Source organism: Mytilus galloprovincialis, chromosome 1 (genome assembly GCF_965363235.1).
Source record: "Mytilus galloprovincialis chromosome 1, xbMytGall1.hap1.1, whole genome shotgun sequence".
NCBI lineage: Eukaryota > Metazoa > Mollusca > Bivalvia > Mytilida > Mytilidae > Mytilus > Mytilus galloprovincialis.
In genome coordinates, this window is record NC_134838.1 from 33,889,190 (window position 1) to 33,911,991 (window position 22,802).

Consider the following 22,802-nt stretch of genomic DNA (forward strand, 5'->3'; position numbering starts at 1 on the left):
TTAAATTACTTCCTTAACAAGTCTATTGTGAAAACATCGTTTACGAAATACGTGCTTATACATGCATATGGAATATCCTCGTCTTTATTTAAAAGTTCATGCAATAGAAATTTTTTTTATAAATCCAGTTAAAGGTTCTGCAAAGTTGGTCTTACGTGTCAAAAGAATTGAAATATAAACTGGTACTGGAAAGGATGGTACTATTTTGGACCGCGTCAGAAATGTTTGTTATTTCAAGTCTCTGTTTGAATTTTTATACATAAATAAACATTTAAGACAGACAGACAGATACCATAACCTTATTGACATATAAATATGTCAGCCAGAGTTTGAGCTTGTTTTGCTATATCTATAAAAACAAGATTGACGAAAAAAGGTCATTTATTCAAAATCATAAACTGCAAAAAAATACAATTTGCAAATAAAACATTTGACATAAAAGTTCATAATAATATGCAATTATAATACATAATTAATACGAAATTACATCAACTCAAATCATATCAATTGAATAAATGACAAATAATAGCAAAGGTGGGGAGAAAAATCTGCCCAACTAAAAAAATCTATTTACAAAACTACTTGTAAAGATAAATAAAGGAAGGTTTGCGGGTGGGAAATTTAAATTTCACGCAATGTTTTAGAATCACAAGTTATCAAGACGAAAGTTAATGATAAAAGGAAGTGCACACATGGCACGTAAACTTGTGTTGACCCCGAAAGATCATTGACCAATAAGAAGTAAGGAATCCACTCACATGGTTTTCTACACGTGAAAAAGTGTTATACAATTTAGACAATTAATCAAATAGCAATGTTATACAAATCTGACCCACTGGTCACTTCAGAGACATCGTAAAATTTACAATATAAAGTTCTCATTCTTTTTATCAGTTAAAGCTATAAAACTACAAAGTTAATCTTCCCTGCTGTCTTAAATTATTTTATTCCGCTTCTTAATTAGCAAATAAAATTGGTTTTATTATAATTCAATCAATTTGGAAATGTGCCGTGTTCCTCTTACATTCTTTTAAATTTCAGTTAAAAGTTAATTCTTTACTAATTGTTCCTTGTTTAAACGGGAAGATGATTATTTACACATGCTTAAAAAATAAAAAAAAAGGTGTGGGTAGAAAGGGTAACTTCTAGTTTAATTAGTGCAACATTTGTTTATTCTAATTATTTCAAAGTATTGGTGTAAACTTTCCAACTACCAATTTTATTTTCTAAAAGTTATAACACACTCCCCATCACAGGACACAAATTCCTTTGACATAATTTAAAAAAAAAATACCATTGCATGCTCCTATAGTGTGACACTAAAATTTACAAAACCACAACATTTTAATGATTCGATTTTTTAAAAATATGTTCTTCAAACAGATCATTGACCCACATTAAAATTTTTATTTGAAAAGTTATTCAACGTAAAAAGATGACATAACTTTGCTATTCTGTATATTATATTATCAGGAAGTCACATTTATTTCCTTCGAAAAATTTACGGAAACCATCATGAATTGGACGTGTTCTGTTATTCAGATGACGACGGACATGATCCAAATGAATTGGCGTAATCACAATCCCGTCCCCTTTTCCACAAATGTGACCTACCGAATTAGACTATAATTGATTTACCGGGTTTGTAATAATGTTAGCAACACGACGGGTTTCACATGTGGAGCAGGATCTGCTTACCCTTTCAGAGCACCTAAAATCACCCCCAGTTTTTGATAGGGTTCGTGTTGCTAGGTCTTTAGTTTTCTATGTTATTTCTTGTGTACTATTATTTGTCTGTTTGTCTTTTTACATTTTTAGCCATGGCGTTGTCAGTTTATTTTCGATTTATGAGCTAGACTGTTCCTCTGGTATCTTTCGCCCCTCTTTAAAATATGAGCCGTTATAACTTTAAACGTTTGGACATTCACTGCATCAGACTAAAAGAAATTAAGACACTGGGATTTTGATTATCCAAATCTTATCTTCACACCCGTTTAATGAATATATTGTGTACAAGTTATCATTTTGTACAAATTATAATTTGTACCATAAAATTGTACAAATTATATATATATATTGTATTTTAACTTTGTACAAATTATAATTTGTACCAAAAAATTGTACAAATTATATATTGTATTTTGACTTTCATTGTTCATTTTGTAATTTGTACAAAAAGTGCTTGTACAAATTACAATTTGTACAAAATTTGACTAAAATTGATGTGTTTTTAACAGCTTAAATATGATTTATCGACACAAATCTTTTTAGAATGACTACAGCTGTTTTGTAAATGTAAATTCATGCCTTTTTTACAGCATAATCCGAACTATAAATTATTGTACAAGTTAAAAGTGAATTTTGGTTAAATTTTGTACAAATTGTAATATGTACGAGCACTTTTTGTACAAAGTATAATTTGTACAAAGTCAAAATACAAATTCAATTTGTACAATTTTAAGCAGACATCAATAGGTTGGGGTAATATTCAACACTAAATTGGCATGATCGAAGATTAACATAGAATTTTTTTTTTTTTTTTTAAATTAAAGTTCAAAATGAAATATCTTCATCTTTTAACTTACTTATATTATTGTGTCTTTTTTATCTCAATTTTATTCATACAGTTAATTGTTTCCAAATTATTGTAATCATTGTACATTTTGTAACTTATATCTAAAGGTAAAATTTGAATGCTTATGATATGTTAGAGACTGTTTTCAAATTATTCTTTACCTTTGAGCATAACCTATTATATAGATGTCCCACAAATTGCACACAGTCTATACACTCCCATGCTTTTTAGCGATGTGTTTCGAGTGTGTTTCTGAAGATGGCCTACTTTCGTTTTCAAAATGCCATTACAACATGTACAATGAAAAGCTCAAATCACACACATAACGTTCTTCTTCCATATACTTCCCACATTCAACTTTCTGAATATACGTATCTTCAATCAGAAGCCTAGAAATTTGACTGATAAATATGTCTCAAATCTGGTCGAGTGCGTAGGTATCAAGCACTCGTCAGTTAAGAAGAAAATATGAATATTTTTTTCACTTTGGAACTGGAAGTTCTCGTAATGAGAATTTTTCTAATGGAAATTTTATAATACGAACCACCATTTTATCGCCAATATCGGTGAGATAATAAGGCCGACCATCTTATCCTTGACGTTAAACAATTAATTTAGTCTTTTTGTTGGTAAAATAAATTTTTCTCAACATAATCCTTTTAACTTCAATAAGACATGAAATCCAAGCCTCCTCTATTGAAACAATGTGTGTTTCAAAGTTCTGAAATATCCATTTATCGAGAGGTATTACATTTCCCCCGTTTTCAGTGTTAGTTTTTTTCCTCCAAATGTATCGTAGACGGCAGAAACCTATACCTTCCCTCATATTAACTCTAAATCCTTTAACCATTTTTGCTTTACTCTTGTTTCCTTTTCAAGTGAGCTATTTTTATAACTTGGCGTCCGTCGTCGTGGTCCGTTACCTTTTACAAAATCATCTTCTCTGAAATTAATGGCTCAACTTGGCCACACACATCATTTGGATATCTTGTTTCATTATAATTTAACAAGCATACCACATCTTATTTTCATATTGACAATGCGAAGACAAATAACGAAAAACGACCATTAAACAAATATCAGTATGTAAAACACAAAAAAAAACCCTCAAGACTGAGCAACACGGAAGTTTAACATTCTTTGTATAAATTGAATTATATTTGCATCATTGCATCATTTAACAAAAGTAACAGGTTGGATAATGTTTGTTAATTTAAATTGGAATATTACTGTATTACTGTTTTACTGTATAAATATAATACGTTCGCTCGTCCCATTGAAATTCATTATCGATCACTAATTCTTTTTTTGAAAATACCAATTTTTATAACCCCCATGTCCCCCCCCAAACCAACCAACAAGACCACCCCGTAAACCAAGATTGTTGAGGTAAATATGAGTCGCTTTGTTTGTTCGTTGTTTGTCAGTCTATGGGATTTTTAAGTACAACTACTTCTGAACGGCTAGATATTGATGAAACTTTATGCAGTTGAACAACACTACACTTGAGGTCAACATATTTTATACCATGTATGATGAGTTTGTGGTAAAGGAGGAACAATCGAATTTGATTACTGCAATAATGCATTTATATATGTGGTTATAGTTTCTAAAACGGGAGTCTCCTCCGTTATAGCTTGACAACTTCCAATAAGATTACTTACCAAAATTCACGGGAATGATTCTACACACCAAAACATTTCTTCTGCAGTACCAATGTTCAGAGAATATGTTACGTAAAATAACAACAAAAATCACTGAAGAATCGTAGATTGTTTACCTGCAGACATGAGTGCTAAATTGCCAACTCTCGTCAGCAAATGTGATCAACTACGTATATTCCTTCAAAACAGCAAAGAAAATAATGGAACTGAAACAAACAGATTTGGAACACGTAAGGTACAGTAAGAAAAAGTAACAAGAAAGGAACAAACAAACCTGTCTATAAGATAAGTGAATAAGTTGAAGAAAATAACAGATGAGGAACATGAACTACAGAGGAGACTTTAACAAACGAGACCAGACTGAATGATTATGGAAAATAGCTATTCTAAATAAGGGTTTTGGCTAAGGAACGCAGTACAAGGGCGATTTTTAATGAAATAACATAAAAAAGACCATTCACCACCTGAAAATATCCAGAAATGTAGGCATCAAGAATGTTAAAAGAAAATATATATATCTATAGGATACTTCGATAGATCTAGCTGTTTCATTATGGACAATAAGGCTAATCTGCATACGAACAATTCAGCACCAAAAAATTTAGATATTTCATGCATGGCTCTGAACAGCACTGCACTATTTTTTAATGTAACTTCGTAAAATATTAAACTTTGTTTACCAATACTAAATTTACCAGTAATTGAACTAAAAACCAAACTTCTTCTGGAGTTACGATGAGCTTTGAGTTTTTAATCAAATGATGAACTCTGAGGAAAAATCAAAACGGAAAGTCCCTTATCAAATGGCAAAACCAAAAAGACCAAACACATCAAACAAATGGATAAAAACTGTCATATTTGTGACTTGTATTATAGAGAGTGATCCTTTGCGGATTGAATAAAATATATTTGAAAGCAATGCAAATGACATTGTTTTAAAATCAACATTTATTTCTTTCGTTGAGAGTTTGCACCTTCAAACATATATCAAACATGGTTTACATTCTCACCTCCAACACTTCTCAATCAACAAAAAAGAATACAAATGGATACTTGAAAGCGACAACCAATGCTTAATTGTATAAAATCTGTATATTGTCCGTCATGCAGGACGGAGAATACAATGCATTGTTTTAACTAGTGTCCTTGGCATAGACACAACCATCGTCATCATCATTCGAGATTATGTACTCATGATGATATCTTTATTAATGAACTTCTTTCATTATTACAGAAGTCTTAAGTATACACCATAACCACACGAAGTTATATATTAAAGAACCTTTATTTTAAAATCAAATATTTCCAGAAAACTCATGTTACTGATACCAACTCCGATCCTTACAAACAACAAATAGTATCTCGTGTTTTGCATATTACAGACGTTCCTGCCCATTTATACAAGTAAAAATTGAAAACAACACGTTTAATAATTTCAATGCGTCCGAAGCGTTTTTCTGGGTTTACCTTCATCAGGAACGCTGAAAGCCAAACATTTGAAATTCGAGGATGTATAAGTACCGAAACCGTTGAAGAGCTATATGACAAAAATACCTAAAATGTATAGCCAAATTTATATAAAGTCAACTTTGACTGAGGGAGTTAAAACCTTAGTTTGTAGCTAATTTATAAATTTTATAAACGTAAATGAATTTGAGTCTCAAACGGTTATATTGATCTTCACATCATCTTGTAAGCATACACATTAAATTATTCAGTCATATTCGATCAGTCTTCGGTCAATTTTCAGGCTAACATTATATTTACTGCGGCAAATTCAATACGGTTGTCAAATCAGGAATGAAATATTTTGGACAATTTTGACAATAACACTTTGTGAACTCAACTCCTCTTAGACATTGACAAAAAAATGGTTAGGTCTAGAGTTTCCTCTGTAGATGGCTGCTGCTAAAAAGATATATATTACATTACTTATCCCATAGAATTTTCGTTTAACACCATAATGATTTGGTTGACCGTTATGGACTATATGAGTCACACATTGCCTCGGATATGTTCCATTTTTCTCAATCATGTCATATAATTGAAGATTGGGAATTATAAACGGAATGCTTCTCAACACCAAATTTTTAACTTTTGAACTATTAAGTAACACGATTCACACAAATGCACAAGTTAAATAAATACTGCTTATCCTCCCAAAGCACCTTTTTCTACTTGTTACAGCGCAGGTTTGCCAATGGAAACTGTGTTTTACTTTCAAACTTTCTGTTAATGTATGAAATGTAATCGCCTTTTTTGACTTATCAACATATTTTCTCACGAACAGAACGATAGTTGTAACCAGATTTAATTATGCATGATGTCGCTATTAATAAACACTAAAATGTAAAATAAAAAGAGGTTATTATACTGTTTGAAATCCCTCACTGTATTGAAATCGGAGCTTTGTAAATGTGATTTCAATAAAAATCCGTTGAATGTCCACATATGGTTATTTATAGATAAAACATATTTATCTGTAGTCATTTAGATCGTCAATAGTGTTAATTGTAATATTCAATTTCTCCATATACATATCATTATGCATATAGTCTAGACGTACAACATGTGCAGTTCAACACATGTTCAACTGAAATAAAAATATTGATGTTTTATTCTAAACAGTTAGAAATTCCCACTCTATTTTTAGATTCTGCGTCAAGGAACTTTTCAAATCGATGCGTAATTAACATATGAAAAATACAAAACGAAACTTAACTATATTGAAAGAAACGAACATATATTCCAACTGGTAAGTTGTCATATTTATAATGTTTTATTAATATGCTTAAACATGTTGTTTAATTGTTTTTACTGCAAGGAATTTAATTTCATGCTTTTTTTTTTGGATAATAAATCAAGTTTAGATTCAACTTTGCTGCGCATTTTAAATTAACTGAAAACTGGAAATAGTTGATATCAATGTTAGTCTTCTAGCTGCCAATGTGATGTATTTTTGAAAAAAATGACTTTAAATTTAAGACAATTGACAAAAACGAGTTTTTAGCTCACCGTTTCAGCTTTTGTCATCACTTGGCGTCCGTCGTCGTCTGTCGTCGTATGACCAAAATTGTCAATTTACCCCTTCAGGTGTTCTTGCCCTTTAAAGGCAATTCTTAACAATTTGTTCATCTAATTTGATTACTTTAAAAAAATCTTCCCCTTTGAATCTGCTGAATCAATTTCAGCCAAACTTGGGTTAAAATGAGTTATAGAGTATCTAGTAAACATTTTGTTTTTTCTTTCTATGTACATCGAGAAACATAGCCGCTATGGCTAAATTAGAACATAGGGGTAAAATGCATTTTTTTTGGTTTTGAAGAAATATGACAGATACAAAGAACATTAAATGGATTTTTTTAGCCACTCATTAAAACATAATGAACAGCAAAAAAACCTTTGATGAAAGATTTTAAGCAAAAGAAATTACAGGTGAGCGATTCCGATTCCAGCTCCTGATAGCCTCTTGTTTTTTCTTCTAATTACTAACCTTATGATCAGGAGGTAAAGGATGATTATCATAGATGTAAAATCTTAGAAATGTCTGCGTCGGTATACATAATCTGTGTTGGTACATATAAAGGAAGGTTCGGATGGATTTCGGGGGTTATGGTCCAAACTGTTTAGAAATTTGGGGACAAAAACAATACTTTTCTAATACTTTGTATTAATTGCTCATTTGTTTGGGGTTTTATTCTTGAATTTTTGGGGTTCTTTAATATGCTGAATCTAAATATTTATTAAGTTTTTTTAATTTGGGCCCCGTTTTTAAATTGGTCTACATGAGGTCAAAAGGGTCCAAAATTAAACTTTGTTAGATTTCATCAAAAATTGATTTACAGATGTTCATTTTGGCCGTATCTAACCGTGTATTTTGATTTTTAAGACAATAACAATCAAAACCAAGGAGTAAACAAAGACTCACAAAACCAAAGGACATTTACATCAACAGTTATAAATAATAATTAAGAAACAACACGAACTCCACTAAAAACCGGGAGTGAAATCAGGTGCTCCGGAAGGGTAATCATTTCCTGCACCGTATACGGCACCCGTCGTGTTATTTCTTTGTTCAGTTCGGTAATGATGGAAGGTTATTATGACTGAGGAAGAATATCATATATGATTTCTGACACACTTTTGTCATAATGACCAATCAGCTAATGATGGCGACCGTAAAATTTCTTGAGTGATGACCTTAATTTGATTGATTTATAGCCCTGTCTTAGCAACTTTTGAGAAAGCAGTAATCCTCGTTCAACAAAATCAACGTACTTTGAGCTAGCTCTAGAGTAACGTATCAGTTGAGACACATATACTCCATATGCTGGTGCCGCTGGGATGTTGGTACACAGAAATGGAAAGTTGACTATAGGAAAATTCAAATCATCGCGTTTGTCATAAATTTTGGTATTCAACCTACCATCAGTAGTCATTTCGAGAAAAAGGTCTAAATATGAAGCATATTTATCTGTGTCGGTAGTATCTTTAATTTCAAGTTTACTTGAATTTATCAAATGTAAGTGATCACTGAATCTATTATTATTAAGAGACAGTTCATCATCAATATACCGAAAGGTGAAATTAAAAGACTGGGCTAATTTTTTTCTCCTTTCTGTACAAGCTTCATAGGAAAATAAAAACAAATCTGTAAGTAGAGGAACGCAATTGGTACCCATTGGGGTTCTAATAGTCTGTTGGAAGACTAAACCTCCAAATTAAACAAATATGTTGTCAATTAAAAAGTCCAGCATGGCATTGATATCCTCGTCGGTATATTTTTTCCTTGACTCTGTATTATTTTTCACAAAGTAAGCTGAATTCCAGCCCAAAACTAGATATTTAAAACGTCTAGTGCCCTTAACTTTGGGTCCTGTTTTCAAATTGGTCTATATTAAGGTCCGAAGGATCCAAAATTACACTTAGTTTGATTTTAACAATATGCTGAATCTAAACATGTATTTAGATTTTTGATTATGGGCCTAGTTTTCAAATTGGTCCAAAGTAGGTCCAAAATTAAACTCTGTTTGGTTTCAACAAAAAATTAAAATATAGGTTTCTTTCAAATGCTCAATCTAACAATGTATTTAGATTTTTAATTTTTGGGCCCTGTTATCAAATTGGTCCACATTGAGGTCAAAAGGGTTCAAAATTAATTTTTGTTTGATTTCATCATAAATCAAATTATTGTGGTTCCATGATATGGGAATCTAACTGTGTTCTTAAATTTTTGGTCCCATTTTCAAATTGGTGTACTTTTTGTATATTAAGGTCGACAGGGTCCATAATTTAACCTCATTAGATTTTAACAAACATGTATTTCTTAGAGTTATTTGATATGCTGAATCTAAACATGTATTTAGATTTTTAATTATAGGTTTAGTTTGCATGTTGGTCCAAATTGGGGTCGAAAATAAAACTTCGTTTGATTTCAACACAAATTTTAAATATAGGGTTCTTTGATATGCTCAATCTAACAATGTATTTAGATTTTTTAATTTTTGGGCCCTGTTATCAAATTGGTCCACATTGAGGTCAAAAGAGTCCCAAATTAAAGTTTGTTTGATTTCTTTAAAGATTAAATTCTTGGGATTCTTTGGTATGCTGAATCAATCCATGTATTGAGATTTTGGATATCGGACCATAAAAGGGAAAAACAAAAAAAAATTAAGTTCAATAAGACCACATTCATTCTGTGTCAGAACCCTTTGCTGAGTCAAATATTTAATCACAATCCAAAATTCAGAGCTGTATCAAGCTTGAATGTTGTGTCCATACTGGCCCCAATAGGTCAGAGTTCAACCTCTGTGGTCGTATCAAGCTGCACCCTGCAGAGCATTTTAGTTAGAGTTCAAATGATAGTCGTCTGCAATGCATTACCTGTAGTGATTTAATTAATTTGTTTTGATTACTTCTGGGAATCAATGTATGATGTTGCAGACGTAAAAACAGTTCGTCTTAATCATGCAATAAGATAACGTCGAAAACAATGTCGTGAAATTGTGATACAAAATTATTGTAAATATTGTAAATATTCGATATTAGCATTATATATATATTGGTTATATTTATGGATACATGAACGTTTATTCCAATGCGTGATTTAATTTGTCTCCGTTATAATATTCAAAACATAAATAAATTCGATTGGAACAAATTCAATCGAATTTATTTTGAATAATATTTTTTTACTTTATCTCTATGACTTGTTGTGATGAAATGACTTCACTCCTCTGATTAATCAATATCGTAGTGGAATAAGATTGAATATCGGCATTTTTCTAATCTTAGTTTTATTTATATTTATCCTGCAATTGGGTGTTCTACTATTCAGATACAGCCCTACAGATATCACTATGCTGTATCTGTTTACTGTACAGATATCGCTTTAAAGCTCCGCCCACTGCCGGACTGAGTATTGTATGAACCTGCGTGACCTTAGCTTATGTATCGCAGTTGCATTTCAGTGACGAATTAATTGCGAAATAACGATTACTTGTGTACGTTTTGTTTGTTTTCAAACATTTGTTTAGAGCAATCAGAATCAAACAAATGTTCTGATAGCATACACACATGCACAGCAGTCTTTTCTACGATGACAACTATCGATTTCAAAACGTAAATGTGTATGATTATGTAACAAAAACAACCATGTCAATTTCAGCATGCATGTTTAGTGAATGTCGAGTCTGAAGCGTAGGACAAGTCGTTCACTCCTGTTACAAATTATACAATGATTTGTTGTTTGTTTTTACTGTTGAACTTAGTTGTTATATGTTAAAATAGATAATTATTCACCTTGAGCGATGTATTATTGCTGACCATTCGAGATTCTTTTTTAACGAACCTGTCTTTAGCTGAATGTGTGATTACTGCATTGTATTACTCTATGCGTCTCAAGGGATTTCAAATTGAAAATAAATGCAAAACATGTGTTTTTGTGTCTTGCAGAATAAATTGCAGGATAAAGACAATAACCATGATAACTGTTTAATGTTTTTCAATATCAGATGTATTTGTACTCGGCTCGAAACAGGTGTAGTAGCTCGCATACACCTTGTTTCCTAGCCTCGTACAAATACAGCTGATATTTAAATGTTTGCTCGTATGGATGATGGACGATTAAAATTAGATGTATAGAATACATGTTGCGTTTTATTAGAATGCATATATGATCATGTTAAATTTGATGCAGATTTTCGGATGTGTCACGATCTTTCCGTCAGTCTTTGACAAGGGTCTGTGTATTACCTGTTCAAAGAAGATATCCCCTTCTCGAATTCAGATGTTGTTTGAACATATCGTCATGAGTTTTGTAATATATTTTAAACAATTTTGTTTATAAACAATCATCAACGTTAATATTAAATATCATTCTAGGCAAACAGTTTTGATAAAATGGTAGATTTCAAAGATCGAAATCCAGGGGAATCCCTTGAGAGCTTCATCGACAGAGTTGTAAATCCTGATTCATCTTATGTTAGTGAAACAAAACAGGTTATACACACTGTAGCAGAACTGATGAAATCCAAAAGTGTGAATCACAAAATAGGCTCTACCGTAAAGGTAAAGTATCACCAATTTTGTTCTATTATATTAGGCTCATAAATACGGGTTATACGTATCACTGAGCTACGATTCTTATTTTTGGCATACCCGTATGTTCGGGTTTATCCTGCAATTGGGTGTTCTACTATACAGATACAGCCCTACAGATATCCCTATGCTGTATCTGTATACTATACAGATATCGCTTTAAAGCTCCACCCATTGACGGACTGAGTATTGTATGAACCTGCGTGACCTCAGAATGTGTATTGCAGTCGCATTCCAATGACGTATTAATTGCGAATTAACGATTACTTTTATACGTTCTGTTTATTTTCAAACATTTCTTTAGTGCAATAAGAATCACACCAATTTTCTGATGACATACACACATGAACAGCAGTCTTTTCTACGCTGACAACTAACAATTTCAAAACTTGAATGTGTATGATTGTGTAACACAAACAACCATGTCAATTTCAGTATGCATGTTTGTCGAGTCGGATGAGTATGACAAATCGTTCACTCCTGTTTCAAATGGAACAATGTTTTGTTATTTGTTTTTACTGTTGAAATTAGTTGTTATGTTAAAATAGTTAATAATTTACCTTGAGAGATGTATTCTTGTTGACCGTTCGAGATTCTTTTTTTGCGAACACGTCTTCAGCTGAATATGTAATTACTTTATCGTATTACTACACGGGTCTCAAGGGATTTCAAATCAAAAATAAATGCAAAACATGTGTTTTTGTGTCTTTCAAAACACAAATAATGTACAGAATTAATTGAGGGATAAAGACAATAACTGTTAATGTCTTTAAATATCAGCTGTATTTGTACTCGGCTCAAAACAGGTGTAGTAGCTCACTAAAAGCTCACATACACCTTGTTTTCTAGCCTCGTACTGCTGATATTTAAAGACACTAAACAGTTATTGTCTATTTGGGTTTTTTTTAATACTTCAATGCTAATAGGTCCATAGTGCAACCTGTTGTGCCAGTTTTGTTTTTCATACTTTGTTAGGAACGATGATGTCGCTATCACCTACTGGTTGGTTTTGTTTTGACACTCCAAATTTAAACGACATTGACAAAGATCCAGATAATTGACAATTCAAAATATGTTGATTGCGACAAAGTAAAATATTTGTGGATTAATCATATGTTCAGTATTATCAAATCACAAAATAGATACTGAAAATTAAAAACAAAATAATGTTCATCATCTACGAAGAGATACTTCATTTTCATCAGCTGAAATCATGAAAATTATTATTGGGTTATAATTTATCAAGTCGCGATAGAATTAGTCTTTTATCACATTCTGGAAAAAGTTAAATAACAAATACACCGAAATCCGAGGGGAATTCTTAACGAAAATCCCGTAAGGAAACGCCAAAATTAAAAGCTCAAACACATCAAACCAAGTACTAACAACTGCCATATTCCTGACTTGTTATATGCATTTTCTTATGTAGAAAATGGTGGCTTAAATCTGGGTATATAGCTAGCTAAACCTCTCACTTGTATGACATTCACAAAATATTCCATTATATTGATAACGATGTGTGAACAAAACAAACGGACATAATATGTACAATGTCAAATATATAAAAGGGTACAGCAGTCAAAATTATGATATAATCTTAATATGTATAATAAAAAAACACCTCTGTCATCACAGAAAAAAAAAGGTATATAGACAAAGCACATTAACAAACTAGAAAGACACGAGCCACGTGAAATGGATATTACTAAACCGTAAATTAAAGTAATAATTGTGGGGGATATTTACATAGCTGTTTACATAATATTTAGGAATAAGGGTTCAGAAAGGACTTAACAAAACAATTATTTGACTGGATCATAGATAATAACTAGAGCGTAAATATATGGATCTCTATTCAATTAAAGCAAAAGGTTTCATACCACGAAAGGATGGTAAGAATTTATTTTAGGGGTTGTTATTGTAGCTCTTTAGTAATAAGGGACCATGTGTCAGGATAAATATTGGTGTATTTAGGCATAGTTTTCTATGAAACCTTTCTTCAATATTTCATAATTTGATTGGCATGTTAACATTTTTTTACTGGGGTCATTGTTCAAACAGTTTGATAATTAGGGGTAGAAAATGCGCAAGAAAAGCCACTATATTTTATGGGTTTTAGACAATAATTTGATTAAAAGTCTTTGTATTGCTATTTAATTGCGACTCAAGTTGTTATAAGATAATATTTAGGATTGATTTTAGGGGTTATGACCTTAACAGTTTAGCTTGAAAGGAGCTTTAAATAATACTTTTAAAAATTTGTATTAATTGTTATTCCGTAAGCAATTTCAATGCAGTTTAATTTGGTATCGTGAACTTTTGGGGCCTATTATATGATGAATCTAATTGGGTATTTTTGATTTTGATGTAAGGTACCGTTTTGAATTCATCCAATTTATGGTCTAAATGGTCCAAATTTAAAAAGTTGTCGGACTTCACAAAATAAAAACAAATCAGAACAAGAAAAGTAATAATATCGGTGATTTAGACGAAAAAGAGTACCGAATAAAGACTATTCATAATAATTCATTATCAAAATCTGCGAAGAATGTCATTGTACTAACTGCAAGTGATTCTTAGTACTAAATTTTTTATAGCGGAGATTTGAACAGAGCGGAAATAAACAGTCTTCGCTAACTTTGTGTCATATAGCTCTTCAATTGTTTCGGTTCTTATATATCCTTGGCTTTCAAATATTTGGCTTTGAGCGTTCCTGATGAAGGTGAATCCAGAAAAGCGTTTCGGACGCTTAAAATCTATATAACTCGTTGTTTTCAGTTTTTTTTAACACTGTCTCGATACCTTTTGTGGTGGAATATCAGTCTACGAGGTTCATCAGCTCAGTAGTTCCTACTGACATAATCAATAGGAATCCTTTCTAAAATAAATCCGTTTATAAGTTTTGAAATTGTAAAGAACTAAGGATTTAACTCCCTTAGGCAAAATTGGCCGTATATGGATTTGAATATATACCATTGGCTTTTAAATATTTGTTTTTAGCGTCCCGAAAGAAGGTAAATGTAGACAAGCGCTTTCGACGCATGACGAAGTCGAATGTCTATCTGTCTGTTCAGCTGCTACTCCGGCAAATCATTTTCCCCACTTTTTGTCATGCTTGAAGACGATGAAGATGTTGATTTGATATTTGGTGTAATGAATTATTACGACAAGTTACAGATCAAGTTCGATTTTTTTCCTGTCTGATGATTTTGTGCAGAGGTATGGTCCTTTGACTTTGAAAATTCACTAAAATAGTCTTTTAAACATTCTTGAAGATATTGATTTGATAACTGGTATATAGTTTTATCATGACAAGTTACAGTATACGTTTCCTTATTGTTCCGGTCTATTGATTTTGTGCAAAGTTATTGTCCTTGGACTTAAAAGCTCACTCAAGTAATGATTTTTTGCACTTTTTTTTTTTGTCATGGTTGAAAATATTGACATGATATTTGTAATATAGTTTCACCATGACAAAAGAAAAATCACAAATTACTGAACTCAGAAGAAAATTCAAAACGGAAAATTCCTAATCAAATGGCAAAATCTAAAGCTCAAACACACCAAACGAATGGATAACAACTGTCAAATTCTTTACTTTATACAGGTTATAGATCAATATAAAATTTTGTTTCAATACAATAAATTGTTAACCAGTAGGGGAATCCCCTATGTCTTGCCATGCAATGTGCACAGAATGCTTGTTTTCTTTGTCATATAGCTTTTTATTTGTTTTTGTCCTTGTAAATCATTGGCTTTCAAATATTTTGCTTTGAGCGTTCCTGCTCAGTAGTCAGTACTTTGGTACTTACATGGTTAATAGCAATTCTGTTTAAAATTGTCCGTTTATAAATTCTGAAATTATAAGGAAACTAAGGTTTCAACTCCCTTAGTAAAAAATGGCTTAAGCCGAAGCAATTTTTTCGGTTGTTTTATTATCATATAGCTCTTCGGTTGTTTCGGTTCTAATAATTCATCGACTCACAAGTTCTTTGCTTTGAGCTTTCCTGGTGAAAATAAATCCAGAAAAGCGTCTCAAACGCATGGCATTTATATTACATATTGTTTTCTTTTATTAAAGCACTGGGTCATTTTGTGCAACACTGAAAATAACAAAATTAATGGAATTTAGTGGGTTTTTTTAGTCTTGCAGAAATTGACTATTAAGAACATTTGTAGGAGACAAAAAATATCTCTTTTTGTTAAACAATTTATTGTTATTTTTTCAGTTAATAAACACAGCTACCGTACTTTTGTTAACTCATTTTGTTTTATTTTACTGTTCATTTCTCGAGGTTCATTTAAACATTTTTTTTTTAAATACATATAAAAACAGATTAGACACAATTTATCACAACTGAGATAGTCCTCTTCTACATATAGTAAGTTATAACATAAACTAATAAATATAAAACATGCATCAACAGCATTAGATAATTATAGATTTGTATAATAGTCATAGAAAAAAAAAGTTAACGTTTTCCCGTGACATCGTAATTGCTCAATAAGCATGTTACATATTTACAACTTCGTACGTCAAAAAGATAATTCATCAACATACTAAACGATATCAATAAAAAATATCTTTCTAAAAGTTAAAACGTTAACTTTTTTTAATAAAATTCAAAACTTGTTTAATTAAGGATGGATTTTGACTTAGAGCCAAGTTTTCGTTTCCATTTAGTAAAGAACCAAGATCTAAAGATGGAACAAAAAGTTGTTTGTCTAAATATTTAATTCTGATTTGTGCATGAAGTGGACATTCCAAGAAAAAATGAAATATGCCTTCAGTCAGACTCCCGTACTGACAGCTCTGATAAAGTGCTTTGCTTTATGTCCTCTATCTCTATGTTTCAAAATAACACAAATATAAAACTGCTTTTCCTTCTACAGGGTGGATCACTTGGAAAAGGAACAGCTGTCAGAGGTCGTTCTGATGCAGATTTATTATTTGTTTACACAGATATATCATCTATTGAAATGCTAAAGTCTGAATTACCAGCTCTACTGGAGGAACTACATTCTGTTCTGGATCGTTCTCCACACATAATTAACTCTGTAAACCACACTCCGTTTACAATACAGTTTGACATTGAAGTAAATAAGAAGCCCAACGAAGTCGATCTTCTTCCTATTATTCAATTAGATACTGGAGATCGTAAGTAAATATTATCTAGGATCGATTAGAATGTCAGAGTGAATTTAAAACTCCACAGATGGTATTCATATATAGAGAAGTATATATACAAAACATTATACTCTCATTTGAAATGTGTCTGGATATATTTGTTTTTCGTGAAGCTGCAAATATGTAGTCCAAATTTTAGGACGATTTGAAGAATACTTTATTTTCTTTATTTAGGGTCTGCCAGGTTGGACGGCCCTTGTACATTTTCCCAAATATCTGTGATTTTTTTGTATGTCTGTTAGATTTTCTTAGTGTTTCTTAGACTATTTCAGAACTTTCTGTGATAATTGGTCAAATTGATTTAAGATGGTTATGACTGTTATGTTAAGATTGTTAATTCCTTCCAAATATTACATTCATTTTGTTTCTCAAACCTTGACCCAAGACTTTAGCACACCGGTTAAAGATTAATACATAACACATATGTAATGATTTTTTTTTTCTAGAATCGTCCCAAGTTAATAAGTCTTCTATTTTATTGTTTTAAATACTATTAGCGTAGACTCGTTTCTACGTGAAAACACTGTAAATGAAAACAATTTGAAAAATATTTAATGAAACTAACACTTAACAACTTATATGTATGGAATGATGACAGATAATGTCCTATGTCATATTGACCGTTATCAATATACTTTCCTCTAACGCATACGTCAAAATTTTATTTTATCAAGTATAATATTGAAATAATAACATGTAGTGTGTTGTTTTCATAAATACAAATATTTGAAGGTTCAAGAGCGAAGATGAATCCAATTTACCAAAAAATGAAAGCAAGAGAGGACCTGAGAGAATATTACTTCAAATGTTTAGCTCCATTGCAAGTAGACTTTGTAAGCAAGGAGGATGAAAAAATCAAGAGATCAATACGGCTTCTAAAGTACTGGATAAAAACTCGTGAGGTACAGATATGATTCATGCTCTTGCTGTTTTACTATAAATAATCTCATCAGAGATACCATTAAATTTTGTACGCTAGAAGCGCGTTTTGTTTACAAAAGTTCTATTTTGAGTCGTCATGTACGCTGTGAATAATTAAGAATTGTGTGGTTTTATTTTTTCTTCTCTTTTTTGTTTCAATCGAGAAAATGATACGCGCAAAGTCCTATTCTAGTATACATTGTCCCTCCCGCCGTCCACACGTTGTACACACATATTTGTTGAAATTTTACGGTCTGTTGTTCCAGAGTTAGATTTAAACCAACATGGTCACATACATTTGTATCTTATCTTTATGGCAAATATACAGACTTCTTATAAATTGCCATTTACAGTATTCAATTTAATTTTTGTAACATTTTTAATTTGCATGACATGAGCATATAATTAAATGCGCTCCTCAATCAGCACGGGTTTATTACATACAAACTAAAATATTAATAAAGATATGGTGTAAACTATTGCAAACCTTTTACCATACATATAACCGATGTGAAACATGTTATTTTTCAGCATGTGCTGAAATCATATGCAGCAGAATTGTTGGTAATAAAGGCATATGAAGAAATGGGTAAACCACCAACTGGTAAAATGGAGACACTCGATTTGATGAAAGTTGTCTTTACGAAACTTTCAGACCTTGAAAACTTGGAAGTATCTTGGGACAAATATTACAGACCATCAAGTTATTACAAACCGCTACCGTAAGTTTGATATCATCTTTTTACAATGATACGTTTGTGTAAAGAGCAAAATCAAAATTAGCCTCATACATCAACACACTATTTTCTTTCTTATTTTTGTGATTCAGTTTATATGTATCTGTATGCATCTTTTCTTTCACCTCACAAGTTGCTTCAATAGTTTTGTCATTAGTACTTACGTTTTTTGCTTTCGATTATTTGTGTTTCCGATCTCCTTTTCTTGATAATTTTTCTCCCATTTGCCATAAACAAAACGTTAACTGTCCAAATTCCAGCGTCTGTTCAGTTTTTATAGTAGACACTTGAACCACCAATTTTAATGTTTTCTACCTCCCATAAAGAATAAAATAGAATTTTATCACTACATCTTGGTTTTCTAGTTTAAGGATTAATGGTTTTCCAAGCATTAAAAACCTCTTTCCAAAATTTATTTGTTGACCTTTTAATAGGCCCAATATAACTTAGTTCAATAAAATTTTTTTGCTCCACAATAGAGACTAATCTCACCCACTTCCAATTTGAACTATACAGCCGTCTTACCCATGTAACTTTCAATCCCTGTATAAATGCTTTTAAATTTAGCATTTTTAAACCACCCATATAAAAATCTTGACATAAAAGATCTCGCTTGATCTTATCTGGTTTATTATTACAGATAAAAGCATAGATTTTATTTGTTAAATTACGTAACATATTCTCATCTGGACTAGGGATATATGTAAACAGATGATTTAATTTAGATATGACCAAAGTTTTTAAAATGGTAATCTTTCCAAAGGGGTGAGATACTGTTTTGACCATTTTTACAAAGTGTTGTCTATATTATCTAAAACTGGCCTATAATAAAATTTATTCATTCTATCTAGGTCAACTGAAAAAGCAATTCCAAGGAGCTTAAATGTACTGGAGCCCCATTTCAATCCCCACATTCACAAATTTGAACCTGGCTATGTTTTTGCTACATATCCAAATAACACTTTTTTTCTATATTAATCTAAAGTCCCTTAATTTCAGCATACAATTGGAGAACACGAAGAGATGCATCGAGCAATTCAGGCGAGCCATCTAATATCAATGATGTATCATCTGCATATTGAGAAAGTACAAATTCTGTGTCATCTATAGTAATACCCTTTATCTCCTTATATATTACTATCTCTTACCAAAATGCCTATTTAATATTCATGCACATAGCTAGAAAATATAAGGGGATGAAGGATCTCCCTGTCTCCAGCCTCTCTATACAGTGAAGAATTCTGACAGAAAACAGTGTTGTGTCACTACAGCTGTTATATTGTTATAGAAGGTTTTAATACAGGATATAACTGATTCACCAAAATTAAAATATCTTAATGTATCATAAAGAAAGGACCAAAATATGGAATCGAATGCCTTCTCAAAATCAATCAGCAAAAGAATTGTTTTGTGATTTAGATGAAATCGCGGGCATATACAGCTTGGACAGTTGTAGGATGATTTTTTTTAAAGATATTATGTATGGAGAATTTCATAAAAGGTATCAAAAGCCCTCTCCCTTTCCCCAAATCCGATATTTGTTTCCTTTCTGTTAAATTCAATTATTTTCGTGTGTCTGGCCTCAGATCACAATTATTCTCCTTGTGAAATAAATGTAACTGCTTATATATAGACCATTATTAGTCTAATAAAATATACTTCTGGGACAATCCATCAGTGTTTTCTTTTTCTTTTGAGAGCCTTATTAACATGCCAATGGTAGGATATGAATCATGTATAAATGACTAAGGCTAATTTGAGGGGTGGTCGGACGGGTCCTGATCCCGAAATCCCGGATCCCGTAAGGATCAATCCCCAAATCCCGAGCTTAAAAACACTCGATCCCGACGCCCCGAAAAAGGTCCTGCCTACTTCTAATCTCTACCTTACTTTCATTTTTCCCAAATCACTATTTTCCCTTTCAACAATAAATTGTTATGCCCCATTTATGGGCATTATATTTTCTAGTCTGTACATCCGTTCGTTCGTTCGTCCGTTCGTGTCTGTCCCACTTCAGGTTGAAGTTTTTGGTCGAGGTAGTTTTAGATGAAGTTGAGCATGTTTTACTTATTTTAATATATATGCAAGTGGTATGACCCCTTAAATAGTAAAAATTTCAAAGAAAACAGTAGACACAATCAGGGCCGACTTTCTATACTAACATACTAACATACTAACATAGAAAGTCCCTGACAGAATACAGACAGTCTCTATATATTAAAGTAGTATAATCGTAGTTTACATGAAGATATATAAACGCGAAAAATGATTGTCTTCTCTAAGGAGGTATAATAGTTGTGGTTCTTGCAATCTAAACACCATGATATGAAACGCGAAAAATAATTGTCCTCTCTAAGGAGATATAATAGTTGTGATTCTTGCGATCTAAACCCCATGATATTGAGAACGCTCTGAATGGCTTATTTTTTTTCCATTTTTGTTATCCATCATACGATTGGTTGTCAAGTGACATGTGTCAAATGTTTTACTTATTTTGATATATATACAACTGGTATGACCCCTTAAATAGTAAACATTTCAAAGAAAACAGTAGACAGAATACAGATAGTCTCTATATATTAAAGTGGTATAATCGTAGTTTACATGTAGATAAACGCGAAAAATACTTGTCCTCTATAAGGAAGTATAATAGTTGTGGTTCTTGCGATCTAACCACCATAATATGGAGAACGCTCTGATTGGCTTATTTATTTTTCATTTTTGTTATCTATCATACGATTGGTTGTATTTGTGCATCTTTAAAACCGGAAGTCTTATCTATGACTAAAAGTCAGTCCGATGACGGAATCATATCCGGACTCCTGTTTTGTCGTTTTTCTCCCAAAATAACTCAATCTGATTAATCATAAGAATGGATGACAAATGCGACTATGCATGTTACCTATAGGACACAGAGGCATGATGATTGATTTATTGTGGAAGGAAGAGAAGCCACACCCAAAATGAGGTCTTCTCGTTTAAAAGTATATATACTGAGTTTTATTAAACTTTTTGGAATTGTATATATTTGCATTCCTTATTTTTGAAGCCAATTGCATCTCTGAAAGACATATTTTAGCGTGATACAAGTTGAATTGCAAACTGTTCCTGCTTACAAGGTTAAAAACATTATTTTACTTTGAAACTCCTGCAATGTATCGTAAACTTATAAATATAAAAACCAAAACGTTTTTTTTATTCAAACATGTTAAAGTTCTTTTATGATATTTTTGTAAATACATTAATTAAATTTCTATGACAGATGTATTACCAATACGCATTCCTTGAACTGATCCGCCTAGCCACGGTGGTTAGTTGGTTCGTCGATTTCTTATCGTACAGAATTGATTAAGATATTGAATTGTATTTTCAGGTCTCCGCCGTACATACTTGATCCAGCTTTTCCATATCATAATCTAACTAGGCAGACGTCGGGCACTGATGCAGAATACGCCCATCTTGAAAGAGATGCTAAAATATTCTTAGCAAATTTGAAATAAAAACTTAATTCTATTGACTGCTTCCATGTTTCTATTGTGATTACTGTTTTGGTTAACAGACGCTAAATTTGCAATATGGCATAGCATTGAAATTGCTTTTTCAAATAAAACATAGCAAGCGCTATAGAGAATGCATTTGTCTGTTCCACTTTTAATAAAACATATCTGTGAGGTATATTCGTTGTTATTTGTTTATAATTTCAACACGACCATACATAAATTTAATCAAAGTTGTCAATCAGAAAACACAAAGTTGTATGTCAAACATTTGACTACAGTAGAGCGAGCAAACGTTGGTATTATTTTATGGTGACAGGTAACAATGATATAATTTTTTTTGCGTTGATTAATTGTTAAAAAACACTCAAAACAGAAAGTCCTTAATCAAATGGCAAAATAAAAACAGTAAACTCATCAAATTAATGGATAACAGTTGTCATATTCCTGACTTGGTACATGTATTTTCTTAAGTTAAAAATGGTGGATTAAACTTGTAAATTGTATGAAAAGGGACATAACTCTTAGATTCTAAGCTAAAAGAGGTACGATTGAAATGTCTGCACATTTATGTCATATGGTACATAGAATAAGTTTACGGTTTACATGTAACTGTTTATA

The 22,802-nt window shown here is 31.7% G+C and overlaps 1 protein-coding gene across 1 annotated transcript; it reads left to right on the top strand.

The window, feature by feature from the left end:
* Nucleotides 1-6,883: 6,883 nt before the first annotated feature.
* LOC143072194 (2'-5'-oligoadenylate synthase 1A-like) lies at nt 6,884-22,359 on the top strand. The gene is made up of 6 exons (XM_076247021.1): nt 6,884-6,994; nt 11,623-11,808; nt 16,732-16,996; nt 17,759-17,928; nt 18,479-18,669; nt 22,058-22,359. The coding sequence occupies exons 2-6, from the start codon at nt 11,641-11,643 to the stop codon at nt 22,182-22,184; spliced, it is 921 nt and encodes a 306-aa protein (XP_076103136.1). The 5' UTR covers nt 6,884-6,994; nt 11,623-11,640; the 3' UTR covers nt 22,185-22,359.
* Nucleotides 22,360-22,802: the final 443 nt, after the last annotated feature.

Bases quoted from the DNA above. Each gene is read 5' to 3' on its own strand.
- LOC143072194 (XM_076247021.1), top strand. From the start codon at position 11,641: ATGGTAGATTTCAAAGATCGAAATCCAGGGGAATCCCTTGAGAGCTTC. The intron at 11,809-16,731 runs GTAAAGTATCAC...TTCCTTCTACAG, and splicing joins AAATAGGCTCTACCGTAAAG to GGTGGATCACTTGGAAAAGG. The intron at 16,997-17,758 runs GTAAGTAAATAT...AAATATTTGAAG, and splicing joins TCAATTAGATACTGGAGATC to GTTCAAGAGCGAAGATGAAT.